This window comes from Heterodontus francisci, chromosome 33 (genome assembly GCF_036365525.1).
Source record: "Heterodontus francisci isolate sHetFra1 chromosome 33, sHetFra1.hap1, whole genome shotgun sequence".
In the NCBI taxonomy this organism is placed as follows: Eukaryota; Metazoa; Chordata; class Chondrichthyes; order Heterodontiformes; family Heterodontidae; genus Heterodontus; species Heterodontus francisci.
In genome coordinates this window covers 26,702,633-26,717,221 of record NC_090403.1, presented here as the reverse complement: position 1 = coordinate 26,717,221, position 14,589 = coordinate 26,702,633, and the positions used below count along the sequence as shown (strand labels likewise).

At 37.5% G+C, this 14,589-nt stretch overlaps 1 protein-coding gene across 2 annotated transcripts in view; it reads left to right on the top strand.

Annotated features, from left to right (window-relative positions):
- LOC137348068 (B-cell antigen receptor complex-associated protein beta chain-like) overlaps positions 1–13,538 on the top strand; it is a 35,988-nt gene extending 22,450 nt beyond the window's left edge. For both annotated transcript variants that reach the window (XM_068013217.1, XM_068013218.1), the window contains 3 exons: positions 2,381–2,499; positions 4,529–4,579; positions 6,080–13,538. In XM_068013217.1, coding sequence (XP_067869318.1) covers positions 2,381–2,499; positions 4,529–4,579; positions 6,080–6,175 — 266 coding nt within the window. In that variant the 3' untranslated portion in view covers positions 6,176–13,538. The remainder of the gene's footprint in view (positions 1–2,380; positions 2,500–4,528; positions 4,580–6,079) is intronic.
- Positions 13,539–14,589: the final 1,051 nt, after the last annotated feature.

Below are 14,589 nucleotides of genomic sequence, written 5' to 3'. Positions count from 1 at the left end.
ATAAACAGTTGAGACCCCAGCACTGATCCCTGTGGCACTCTACTAGTTACAGTTTGGCAACCTGAAAATGCCCCATTTATCCCGACTCTCTATTTCCTGTTAGCCATTCCTCTATCCATATTAATATATTACCCCCAACACCATGAGTTCTTATTTTGTGTAGGAACCTTTCATGTGGCACCTTATCGAGTGCCTTTTGGAAATTCAAATACACTACCCCTTTATCCACCCTGCTTGTCATATCCTTAAAGAACTCTAATAAATCTATCAAACACTATTTCCCTTTCATAAAACTGTGTTGACTCTGTCTGATGGCTTTATGATTTTCTAAATGTCCTGCTACTACTTCCTTAATAATGGATTCTAGCATTTTCCCAATGACAGATGTTAGGATAACTGTCCCACTGTTTCCTGTTTTCTGTCTCCCTCCTTTCTTGAATAGAGGTGTTACATTTGCAGTTTTTCAATTCACTGGGATCTTTCCAGAATCTAGGGAATTTTGGAAGATTCCAACCAATGTATCCAATGTATTTTACGATGGGCCAAGGGGCCTGTTTCTGTGCTGTATAACTCTATGACTCTATAGCCACTTCTTTTAAGACCCTAGGATGTAGGCTATCAGGTCCAGGGGACTTGATATCCTTCAATCCCATTAATTTTCTGAATACTTTTTCTCTAATGATAGTGATTGTTTTAGGTTCCTCCCTCCCTCTTGCCTCTTGATATTCTACTATTTTCTACTGTGTCTTCTCCTGTGAAGACAGATACAAAATACTTGTTCAAAGTCTCTGCCATTTCCATTAAGCATCTTTCCCATCACTAAGGTGCCCCAAAGCACTTCACAGCCCAAGAATTAGTTTTGGCAAATATGGCAGCCAGTTTGTATACAGCAAGGCCCAACGAATGGGAGAAATGACAGGTTAATCTGTTTTAGATGTTGTGTTTGAGGGATAAATATTGGTCAGGACATCACTCCTGTTCTGAATACATCTGCCTGATGGGTGCTCAATTTAATTTCTCATCCAAAAGACAGCACCTCCAACAATGCAATATTCCCTCAATATTGCACAGAACATGTAACCTTTTGACTCAGAGGTGAGAATACAACCTCCGAGCTAAGCTGACAGTTGATAATATTTCCCTTTATTGCTCAGTTTGCAACTATACTTCCCATACAAACCAAAAAGTCCCAATGTTTGATGAAAATCAATGTAGTTGATGTTTCTTAGTCTTTTAGTTAGGTATAACTGGGTGAAACTCAAACTTTTTTTGGGCAGTGTAGTTGTAGCAGGACTGACACATTTAAGGTAAAGGCAAAATACTGTGGATGCTAGAAATCTGAAATAAAAACAAAATGTGCTGTAAATACTCAACAGGTCTGGCAGCATTTGTGGAGAGAGAAACAGATTTAACATTTCAGGTTGATGACCAGTTCTGATGGAAGGTCTTCAACATGAAACATTAACTCTGTTTCTCTCTCCACAGATGCTGCCAGACCTGACATATTTAAGAGTTTGGAGAACCTAAAACTTTGTAAATGAGTTTGGGCTAGACTTAGCATCAATTTCCTGTCTGGGTAAATGTGTACTAGGGCTCATTTATTGAATTTTTCAAAAAGTTTTATTATGCTATTTAATTGAAAAATCAATTTTTTGGTGGGATAAGATTGGAATCAGCACAGAGCCCCTCCAATTTCACGAGGACACACCTGATCCCCTGCTGCAACTTTGGCTGAAACACTAAGAAAATGGTGTAAGTGGCCATTTACATCATTCCTGCATGATTTGCACAGATTATTCACTGAAGTTACAGTAGGAGATTGAGAAAAATCAATGGAAATTATACCCCAAAACATCTGATAGGTATTTCCCATGTCTTCTAATGTAGGTAATTACAATGTCACCATTTACCCTGCTATGTACCAGATGTCAGTTTAGCTTGAAAGTGAATATGCTGTAGTAAGAAACAAGGATTTCAAGTTACCTGAATTGTCCTTGAATTTAATCTCTTGAACACTTTTGCAAACAATCCAGGAGAGAAATCATACAAATAATTTCTTCTCAGACACACAAGAAACAGTATGAAATCACAAGACCACAAAACACCCAGGATACAATGCAACTTTGGCGCACAGCAATCTGGTGAATTTATGCTCTGGACCGAGTGATTTCTGGAGCACAGGGCACTGTGGGTACTGCAGCCACCATCATTGACTGATGTCTCAGGTGACCAATGGCAGGAGTACAGGGACACTGGTTGGAGTTGAAAAGTCATGTGATGAAACTGGACCAGATTTGGTAACCCTAATAGCAACATGCTAGAGCTCGACTGCAATGCTGTTCTCTGCTGTAAAATGCTGTTTTGTTATTTCCGCCTTCAGAACCCATCAATAAAGAAAAGCTAAAAGGCTCGCAAACAATTAAGGACATGTTGATTATAATGCAGGCTATTCTGCTGGTCCTCTGTCTCACTTTGCCAGCAATGCTGTTTTTGAACATGGTAAGTAAGCAGCAATTCGTTCTGACAACTATTTAATATTTCTCCTTCTGCAAATATTGTACATTGCTCGAGTAACTGAGATAGATTTTTGTCTTTACTATGTGGGTGTTAAGGATTGTCTGGGCAGAACATAGAAAGGAACATCTTTTATGGAGAATCAGACACCCCATACAGAACTCGCTTGTTTTTCATAGTAACAAGAGCAGGCATTCAGCCCCAAAAGCCTGTTCTGCCATCCATCTAGCTCATGGCTGATCTGTATCTTAACTTTGTCTGCCCACCTTGGTTCTGTAACCAATAATGCCCTTGCCTAACAAAAATCTCAGCAATCTCAATTTTGCAATTTTCAATTTCTCTCCAGCCTCAACAGCTTTTTGGGGAGACAGTTCCAGATTTCCACCAACCTTTGTGTGAAGATTTGCTTGCTGATGTCACCCCTGATCAGCTGGCTCTAATTTTAAGGTTCTGTCCCGTTGTTCTGGACTCCTCCACCAGAGGAAATAGTTTCTCTTTATCCACCTAAATACTCAATGCAAGGAAAACCAAGAGATCTTTGCTGCTTTCTGCCTAGGTGATTCTTAACAGCCAGGTATTGAAGATGAAACAATAACAGACAATATAATTTGGGGCTGAAGATGGCTCCCCGAGGTAGAGCTTGACTTGGCATGATAGTATAAAATGGGTGATAGCAAGTCAGCAGCCCGCATTACATTCTTCTCAATGTGAAATAACTGTCGAGAGAGTTGTAAAACAGGCTGCCAACTTGCTGTCACTTGTTTTACACCATTGCAGCAAGACAAGATCTACCTTGATTTTAAGACGAAGACATGAAGAGTGTCCCTGCTGAAATTTACTCAAGACACCTAAAACAAATGTGATCGCTACTTTTTATTTTTTCCCTGCCGGTTTCCTATGTTCTCCCTCCTCCTCTCCTGAAAGCATTAATTCCTTGCTGGTGTGTGGATTCACAGCCTTGATTGTCCTCCAGTACCTCGGCTAAATGGCCATTCTTTATGTTTGATCCCTGTCGGTGAGTGCCAACTGGTTGTTCGACTGTAGCTTACTCCAATCCATTGCATGCGAGTGCATTTCTAGCAGCACATTACTGGAGAGCAATCAGGATTAATAACTCTGACTGGTTTTCCTCTTCCTGACCTATGAACACTCAGGCCAGATGTTGTGTCCCTACTGCCACCCTGGATGTGATCAGCTACTTACTTTCCTAACCTTCAGCAGTGTGTTTCAGAAATGTTTTCTTTCTCATCCCCCAGAGGCCTGGTATTGAGTAAATGTATAGTCTGCCATAGTGCCAAACATACAAGCCAAGAGTCTGGCTGAGTTAGCTGATTCCAGTAGCAGGGGTGTTATAATTGGCCTCAATACCTCAACAGTAGTGAGGAGAAAAGATAGCTGAGGTTACTGCTCATTAGGAAATTGACTAACATCATCCAGACTTAAAATTGGAGCTCTTGTGACCAGCAGAAAGAGAAGACTTTCATTTCAATACTCTTGAGTGATTTGATCCCAGACGTCAATTGAAAAGACCATCTGTCAATCCACAGTGTCACAAAATCTGATATATTTTCTTTTAACGTATGGAAATTATAGAGATGATTTATTTTAAGTCAGTATTTGAGCTGCTTCCGAGAAGCCTGCTGCTAATGCCCCACATGGGTATCTATATTTGAATAATACCGGAGGGCATTCACATTGTGATGTTTACCATGGTTATTATTAGAGTTATCAGGAAAAGATTTAAGCCACAATTTAACAAGTTTATTGATGTATAGCATCTCATCATCAGCTGAAATTTCAGCCCCAGTGTGAAACAAAATATTCAGATAACAAATGGTTTTAGTATTTGAATGACAATTTATTTAATTGCTCCATATAGTGTTTGGTGCTCAAATTCAACAAATGGGCATTTAATTTCAGTATGAGTGCTAATATTTGTTAAGGACAAGGTTCAATAAAACAGAAGTCCTAAAGAAAGAGGAGCTATGAGCATAATCAATCTTATTCTTCACAGAGCAATCAGGCAAAGAAGTCTGAAGAAGCAGAGACGTACCACATGTATGAGGTATGAAGCAAACAAAGGGGAAATTTTAAAACTAATGTTACACCAGCGGGAATGTCTGTTCGCAGGAACCAAATGTTGTGCCTGAAATATCATGAAACAGCAACAAACTACACTTGAACAGAGAACGAATCTACCAATAAGCAAATCGTATCTTAAAAAAGTATTAAAAGAGCAAAAAAAAGCCATCCATTTCATTCTGGTTTCTTCTAACCTTGATAACCTGGCCCCTTCCCAAGTGGAAGAGCTGGGAATATATGAGCAGCTGCCAATCAACTGACAAATTTCTCTTAGCAACAACAATTAGCATCTAATTGACCTCATGTTGTACCCAAGTAGCGGAATTAGATGCTATGGTCTTAAAGAGATAGGTCACGTTACACACAAATTCACTCAGCAACAGAATAATTGTGTGTTACGTGGTATAATACACCTGTTCTTATAAAACATTTCCTGCAACTTACTACGAACATCAGTGAACCTCTTATTTGTACTGTCCCTTGAATTTTCTGCATTTCAATTCTTTAAGATCTCTTAATAAACTTGCAGATATTATGTCATAATTGCTAAAGCTGCACTGTGAATTACATCATAAAAGAGTATGGACAGAACTGGCAGTGGGCATGAGCTCTGCAAATATAAGGGTTGATTTCCCAGCGAGGATTGGCACTCATAGGGTGTGCTGATCAGGAATTGGTAGGCCTGAATTGCTGATTTTCTGTCCATCCAAATAAATAGGTGGAAAATCAATGGCAGTAGGCCAACAGTTTCTTGACCAATGCTCTTTGAGTTCCACTCCTCCAGTGAGAGCATTCAACTGGGGAATCAGCATTATCATCAGCATCAAAAATAGTGGTTAAAACACATTCAAGCCTGATTGTCACAGCATGTGGCAATAGGGTACAAATTATGTTTGATACAGCTCTCAATTCTGTTTACTATGTTCCTCTCCGCTATTTTTAAAGTGGTTTAATACCTGCAGCAAAATAATATAAAGGACAATTTAGTACAAATACATTAAGATCTCATGTCCGAACAGAGCTGATCATAATTTCTACCTGATCATCCAAACCTGTTTGATGATATTACAGATTGTAATCACGAATATATTCTTCATATACGGTACTGGAAATGATTTCTGAACTGTTTAATGTAATTTAGTACTTTGGTAAAATAATCTTTCACCCCCTTAATAGGAATTGGCACTAAAGCCTTTACTGTTGAATTATGGGCATGGCATTGGGACTGGCCAAATGTATTTGACATTGTTACAACCCTTCTAGCAGAACTAGAAGCCGTTTGGCCTTAACTCTGTGGACTTAGATTGGATATGAATTGGCCTTAATGTAAAAAAGCAGTCTTCTATTACAGGATCTATTTAAGTTGCATTAATAAACATAGTAGTTTTGAGATTTTAATCAAAACAGTTTATGTGAGAGTATAAGAAGTTATCTTAGCAAAATGCAACCATTTAAAAAAAGATTCCTTTTCATTTCAATTTAGGGTTTGGAAGTTATGCAGACAGCAATGTATGAAGACATCGGCAATATGAGACCAACTGAAGCTAAATGGACAGTTGGCGAGCAGCCTAAGGAGTAAATTCCACAATCACATCATTGCTCACCTGCATCATGAACCCATAATGATGTTCCCCTGAACAATATTATAATATAAATGATGACATCTTGAAAATTATATTATTGGCACAGGAAAGAAACATGTAGAAAATGATCGCGATGGATTACGACGTGTTTGCGGTTCCCAGTTGATGCTGAGTCAGGATGTAAATATGTGACACAATCACAAATTCCAATACAAGCCTTAAGTGGGGAAAGTACATTGGGAATTATTGTAGATCATCTCTTGCCCATCCATGAAACATGCATAAATGAATTGTTTTCTTTGCCTTTATTCTTCAACAGTGGGAGGCTTTATCTGAGGCTTAATTGGCTGCACAGGTAAGCAGGCCATTTTTTAAGGAGAGTAGATATGAAATGTTGGAGGTTTAAATTACCAATTTATAGAAAAATAGTCTGTACAATTTAATGGAGGAATTGACATATTTTATCATACAGAGATGTAAATTATTGCATGTTATATACAGCATAATGGATAGTCAAGAAAATTATAGGAGAATGCAGTGTGTGTTTGTAATTCATGCGTAGACAGCCCAAAATAATGAAAGATATTACAGCAGCTGAAAACTTATTCTCTGATTATTCTTATTCTGTTGGCTAAATGCAAAGTCCTCCATTACATCAAGGTGAGTTAATGTGCACAGTGGAGGAGACGATTGGTGTTAAGAAATAAAAGTTGTCTTACTAGTGAACTAAAATTGGAAAAAATTAAGTGCTTGTCCTGTTATAGTACATGCAAAATCGCTCTTGGATTGGGGTATGTTACAAGGCCTTCAAGTGTTGAAGTGACACCATAAACTGTAAATGGCACTTAAGTGATTTGTCAATGTCATTTCAACCCCAAGATGAGATGACATTGAAAAACCACACTCCAAAAACATTGCAACCTGTGTTATTCTTTACTGTAGACATAGGTGGAGTTTCAGGCTGTAGGGAGCTATTTCTTTTCTGGTTATTTGTTGAGTTTTTATTATTTTTCTATCAGCTGGTATCATAACAGACAGATATCAGGTTTTACTGACCAAATCAATTGATTTAACCAAAAACGATACTGTACTTGCTGATTTTAACCAGCAATGATATTGAGATTTATTTCAAGGGAATTTGACCATGTATATATTGTACAAATAGCTGAGTGAAAGCATTGCTATTGTTACCAATAATGTGCTTAATTGCAAATATAATATTTGTTAACACTTGCAGTAAATTCTATTTTTAGTCATTTCTCTGCTGTAAGATTCCTGGGAAAAATGTGAATTTGAGTTTGTTGGACTATTCCATACTTAGTATCCCTGATAACTTAGCTGCTTTCAAGATTTCTTCATCAAAAGGCGGGGCGAGCCTAATTATAAGTGATTAAAGATCATTGCCTGCTTTAATGTTCCTTTGTAACAGAACTTAAAGAAATCCTGCGAGCACTCACAAAGATGCAGTCAAGAACATCAGGCTCATCAAGCCCACTCAATCCAGTGAATGATACAACATCACACATTACACAATTTACCCATCTCCCACAATGCTTTGGAGATGAGACCAGCTCATATTTTTCTTTTTGCATTGTAGTTTACAAAATAAGAATAATTCTATGGAACAGGGAAAAAAATCATGGTCCCCAAAAACCTTTCCCTTTCTCAGGGATCAATGGGCCTTTTCACCATATATTCCTTAAACCCTTCACTCTCAAAAAAACAAATATAATTATCTCTTAAAGCTACTTACACCATCCGCCTGAATGGTCCCTTCTGATAACTTATTGCATAACATTGTTAGCCTTGGATTAAAAAACTGTTCTGCCTGACTTCACTTCTTATTCCTAAGTTCCTAATATTGAATTTTTGTCCTCTGAAATTTCAACCCTTCACCACAGCAAACAATTTGCTTGGAACGATTTTGTCAATGTCTTTCAAAATTGCTGTTTGAATGATGTTGTCCACATCTTGTTCATTCAATAATAGATGAAAAAGAGATCCACAAGAAGAAAGATCAACAGTTTCTATTTAACATATGGAACCCTTCTCGAACATTGATTTCCAAGTCTAAGTTCATCCTTATAATTTCACCAACCAGGAAAAAAGCAAGTTAATGTAAATGTTTTTCACTTCCTGTGAGGTAATTGGTGGACTTTTGTCACCATGTGATGATGTCACACTGCTAGCTGCTGCTGGCTAAAATGTACAGGGACAAAATAAATACCAATGCAGGACTTTTTAATTTGGGAATTTTATAAAAAACAGGTCTTCACAAGCAACTAAACAGAAGCAGAGGAGTTTTCTCTGTGTTAATGGCTATCCTGTAAACTGGTGAAAGAGAAAATAGTACAAAAATGTGCCTAACTTCATTGCCTTCCATGTAATTTCTGTTAGTAGAAGGCAGTGTTTCATCATGATCTGGTAGCAAACACTTCAATGGCTTCTCTCAGTAAGTGGAAAACATTTGGCTTTTTTACACCATGATTTATCTATGTAAAAAGATGATGTGAGAGCAAAATAAATTAGAAATTATTGATGGGCATATTCTGTCCATTAAATAGAAATTTGGTAGCACTGGAGTGTTCCTTTGAAATGCAGAAGTGCTCTTATTGGGGACTTTTTGAACCAAAGCAGTCTCTAATATTAAGTATAAAAGCAAAATACTGCAGATGCTGGAAATCTGAAATAAAAACAAGAAACGCTGGAAATACTCAGCAGGTCTGGCAGCATCTGTGGGGAGAGAATATTAAGTAACCTTGCTGTTTATCCATATATGCAATCAGGGCGAATATTAATGTTTTCTGTGCAAGGAATGTCTGATCAATATATTTTGGTTATACTAAATTGCTTGAGAGTGTTTAAACAGGAATCGTAAAACTCACCAGAAAGCATATTTACTGCTCCCTCCAATTCACCTGCTATCTTAGGTTTAAATAACAGTGTACACATATTAGCAGGATTGAGGAATCGGTACCTCTGCAACCTGAGATCAAATTCAGTCTAGAATGGTTGGATGAAAGTTTCATTTTTCCACTGAGATAGATATAGTTATAGTGGAAATAAGTTGAGGAAGCTCTCAATTAATTTCTATTTGGGCTGCAGCACAGAACTGCTTATAATTCAGCACAGATTGTCCATGTCACTCAGAAAGTGGAAAATTCATGTTGTTTTAGAGAATGCTAAGATGAAGTTAAAGTTTAGGCACATTGATGATGGTGAGTAGAGAGAACTTCAGTCTACATCTGATGCTGACACTGCTAAAAGAGAAAAACTATTTCATTCACCAGCATTAGCATCTCTCATTCCATCACCAGACATCTGGCAAAAATGAAACATAGATGAAACTTTAAAATGTCCAATACCTTCACCAATTTGTGCAAAATTAGTACGTTATTGCTTTGAATAGCTAAGTCATGGAGGATTATGTCTCTGTCCTGCACACAAGTTTGCCTGACCAAGTCTAACAGCATGTCCATTCATATCCAATATCATGCAATGTTAGTCAGCAACCATCGATCAGGTAAGAACTTACAAGAACAAGGACAAGATAAGACCATCAGGTTCACCAAATATGCCCCATTCCGTCAATAGTGCAAACTTGCACATTGTCCACACGCCTTCCAGTAATGCTGTCTCCTGGGAGATGTAAATAAAAAATCAAAGATATTTTGATTTTTGAAAACATTTTCCTTCAATTAACTTCCTAAAAATAAAACTAATAAAACATGATGAATTTAATGAAAATAAGAATAATTATACAACATTGATCAGGAATTTATGTTAAGCAACATTTAGAATGATATATACAAGGAAAGACACTACCCATCTTTCATAACCCACAACATGTATCACCTGTCTGGTATTTAATGCCCCATATATGTCAGTCAGGAAAAGTGACCAGTTAGGAAATTGTGCTCTAATGACAGTGCTTTCTGATCAGTTGAAGTTACAATTACCACAATAACCCTCCAGTATATACTCATCACAGCACCAAACATGGAGGCAGAAACCTGCAGAAAAATTGTCCAATTAACAGATGAAGAAAATAAAAATCATTGAGAAGCAAGAGAAAGCAACAAGTAGACCAAGCAGACAGTCAAGCTATTCAAAGGTAAAAGAAAGTTACATTTATCAAGCTTTTTTTAACTTAATAAAATACACAGAATTCTAATGCTGTAATCTATTTTAATGTTCATGTTTAAATTGTTTAATCTAAAAAATAATTAAATCACAAAAAGTGAAATGTTTCCTCTCAATTGTGCTGATTTCATTGGCATGCCCTGACATTAAGTGCTGCAGAGAAAAACTTAAACACAAGACTCCCAAGCTTGTAATAGCAGCTGATTTGCTCACTCTGCATAAACTATGCTCTGACCCCAAGTGATGAACTGAATTCCACCCTTTCAGCACATTGCAGGTTGAGAGGTATATCGATGTCACTATCCTGCCATCAGTATATTCTGTCAGGGTTTATCAAATGCAACAATCCGGTGAGGCAGGTGAAACTTCTCAAAAGCCAGTAGGTTACAGATTTGTTAAAAATATATTCTCATTCCAGTGGTCATCTGCTGCAGCAATCATTGAATCCAACAGTAGATCGTGGTGCTGTATGTTTATAAGCAGGACTTCTATTTCAGTGTCCAGAATAAAAAGTTCTGTTTACAATATACAGCACTGCATGAAATTCAAAGTATTCAGTTTAAGCATAGTGACTTACAATATTTTTTATCTTTTTCTTACGTGCTCTGCAGCTTCTGGAAAATGTGCTATCCTGGCTCAGACATCACCATGCAGAGCCACTCAATCTCACCTTGGCTTCGTCTTGATTAAGGCAAACATCCTAGTCCCAGGCCACCTACACATTCCAATAGGATAGTAGGAAAAACAGCACAAATGCAGCTAAATTGCCAAAGTCTGCTCCATTTTCTAACAGATTTTCCATCTTAACCCAGTGAGTAACCTTGTTAAATATACCCTCTCTCTATAATGCACATTTTATTTGACTCCCGAGATGTGTGTTATAGCGATGATCTGGTCATACTTATAGTTTGTATAAAAATTTGGATGAAGTTGCCTCTTGAGAAGTTTCCCTCCCAAGGGTAGGTTAGTGGGTTGTAAAAGGCCAATTGTATGCTGATAGTGTAATCTTTTATCTGTGTATCCCAAACTAAGGAACTTTTATATATCTTAGTCTATAACACAGAAAGTCTTGAAAATACACTATTAAAACAGCTTAGGTATTTTAATTTGCATTCCTAAAGCAACTGAAATTATATTTGCTTGGTGCAACAATTGCATAGATTGAGCACACAGATGGACCTTGTTAGTGAGAACATATCAGGTCCATTCCAAACTATACTATCTAGAGTAGCCATAATGTACACTAACAATCCTAGAATCCTGCTAACATGAAATGATAAGTTACTATAAATGTACCTTAATTTGATCAATATAAAGTTAACAGATTAAAGCCTTCATAATAGTAGTTTTCTGTGACCTAATAAGGTATTGCAAAAAAGCATGTGAGTTTTTGATCTTTGCCACACCACTGATTCTGGGGTGAAGCTAGTTGCTAAAACAATTACTGGCAAGTCTAAAAGCCCAGATGTAGTCACACTCTCAAGTTCCTTTTTTGCAAGCACATGTTTTAAAATGTTTCCATTATACCGAGTTATTTACTTGACAATAAAATTAGTGGCCAAAATACTAAAATCTGAAACATAAACAAAAAATGCCGGAAACATTCAGCAGATCAGGCAGTCAGGTTCACGTTTTGAGTATCGCCCCTTCATCTGAATGGAATTTGATATTTCCTCTGCTTGTGACAACAGTTCATAAATATTAAAGGGCTGATATGAAACTATTTCTATAGACTCTGTCAATGGCTCCTGTAATGCTTTAGGAACATAGAACAGCAACAGTTTTTCCATTCTACCCTGCTTTTGACTGTTAACCGCTTTCCCATGTGACTGCAGTTTCTAAAAAACCCTTCCAAACAGTGCTTTTCAAAGATATTCTGGTTGTCCATGTTTTCTTCCCATTTCTATGTTTGGTGGTGTAGTATTCTGCAGTCTTGCAGATTGAACACACTAGCCCACTGAAGTACTTTTGCTTTGTTGGCCGACTGGCAGCTGCTTTGTTCATTCTATGATTATATGTTCTTATATAGCAAAGGTCTTTAGGGTGTTTTCCTCCTTCTGATAGCAGTGTTGCCACTATATCTGTATTGCCATTGAAATCAGAAGCAAACAGTTAAAACAAGTAGAAAGTAAGATGGCAATGACCTAGACAAATCATTACCTGACAATCTGGCTCAGTGATAGTGCTCTTGCCTCTGACTCAGAATGTTTGTGGGTACAAGCCCCATGGTCAGTTAACCACACAAATATAGGCTGACACTTAAGTGCAATATTGAAAGAGGTGCTGTCTTTCTAAGGTTATGTTAGGTCTTGTCTGCCTATTCAACTGTACATAAGATCGCAAGACACTGTTTGAAGAACAGGGGATTCATTTTTCTCATTGCTGTTTGTGGGACCTTGCTATGGACCATTAGCTTCCCCATTTGCTTACAAAACAACAGTAACCTCACTTGAAAAGTAATTCATTCCCTGTAAAGTGCTTTGGGATGAATGAAAAAGATGAAAAGTGCGAAATAATGCAAGTTCTTTCTTTCATTAAAGGCAGAAAAGAACTTCAGGACAAAATGGAAACCAATGCAACATTCTGAATGCAATTTACCAGCAGCTTTACACCACCACCCACCCCCCCCCCCCCACCCCCCCCACCATCCCCCCACTCCCATAATACAATACATACTTGACATAGCCTGGCAGGAAATATGTGTAAAAGGGTTGAGGTCACATAGACAAATCATGGTGTATAAAAAGCCAAAAGTCTGTTCTCCTGATTGAGGGTTTCATTGTATTAACATGATTTGATCTCTATTGCCTTGTATAGGGAGTAGCTCGGGACCATCTGATGAAGCCCTTTATATCAGGTAGTTCCCATCACTAAAGTTTTCATTAGCGAGGTTCATCTGTGTTTGCAATATTTAATGTTGCATTTTAACATCAAGGAATAATACAAAATTGCATACAAACCAATAATTTACATTTACAGTTTCCTCTGAATATCTTTGTGTTTAAAGCTTCACAGTTGTTTGCTGTTAATAAGCATTTTTATTTGAATTGGTCTATTTGTTTTCGTGATATTTGTAAATCTTGTTATGTTTGGGGTGTTTCTTTATAAAGTTAAAAGCAATGGTCAGAACTGCAATGAAAATAGTCAAGAGTGCTGTTTTTGAATTCTGTATGGGATTAAATGAGAAATCATTACAAATAAAAAATGAAAAATTAATTTGAGTTTCTGAGCTGTAAATTGTAAACCAATCAACAGTGGTGATATACATAGCAACAATCTCTATGCCTCAGCATAATTTATTGTGTATGAAATACTTTGAATCATTTTGAGAGATGCGATTTGAGCACTTTATAAATTTATTTTCTTTTTCTTCAAAACACTGGGGCCAAAATACATCCTTTTGATATTTTAGGAAACAAACATACAATACTATTTACTGAAACTTGTATAACATCCAAGACAAACAAAAGATAAATGTTACATTCATTTATTAAAATAATGAGTGCACAATACTATATAATACATAACACCAATCTATCCTGCAACTCCATGTTTAAATATCAGCCATCAACCTGTAACAACACTGAAATGCCACAAATAACATTCTCAGTGACTGTGATCATGGTGCATTATCTCTCCTCATCTTCCTCGACCTTTGTGCAGGCTTTGACATGGCAAACCATAACATCCTCCTCCATCACCTTTCCTCTGTTGGACTGTCTGTGGTCGGTTCGATTCTTACCCATCCGATTGCAAAGCAATGGATTTTCTTCTCAAGCCACACCGTTACCTCCAAAGTCCCCCAGCAATCTGTTTTTGGCCCACTCCTCTTCCTCATCTACATGCTGCACCTTGGTGACGTCATCTACAGGCAATGAGTCAGCTGCCACATGTACATTGATAATACCCAGCTCTACAGCTCTACTGCTTCTCTTAACCTGTCCACTGCATCTGTGTTGTCATAGCATTGTCTGATATGCAGTCTTGGATGAAGGTTGTAATTACCTCCAATTTTATACTGGGAGGACTGAAGTTATCACCTTCAGCCCCAGTACAAACTATGTACCCTAAAATTGTCTCAAGCTGAGCTGGAATGCTTGCAATTTCAGCATTCTCAATACTAAGCTAAACTTCTGACCTCAAATCCCCTCTACCACAAAAACCACCTGCTTCCACCTCTGTAACATTGCTCGCCACCGTCCCTGCTTCAGCTGATCTGTCACCGAAACCCTCATTCATGCCTTTGTCATTTCCAGGTTCAACTTTT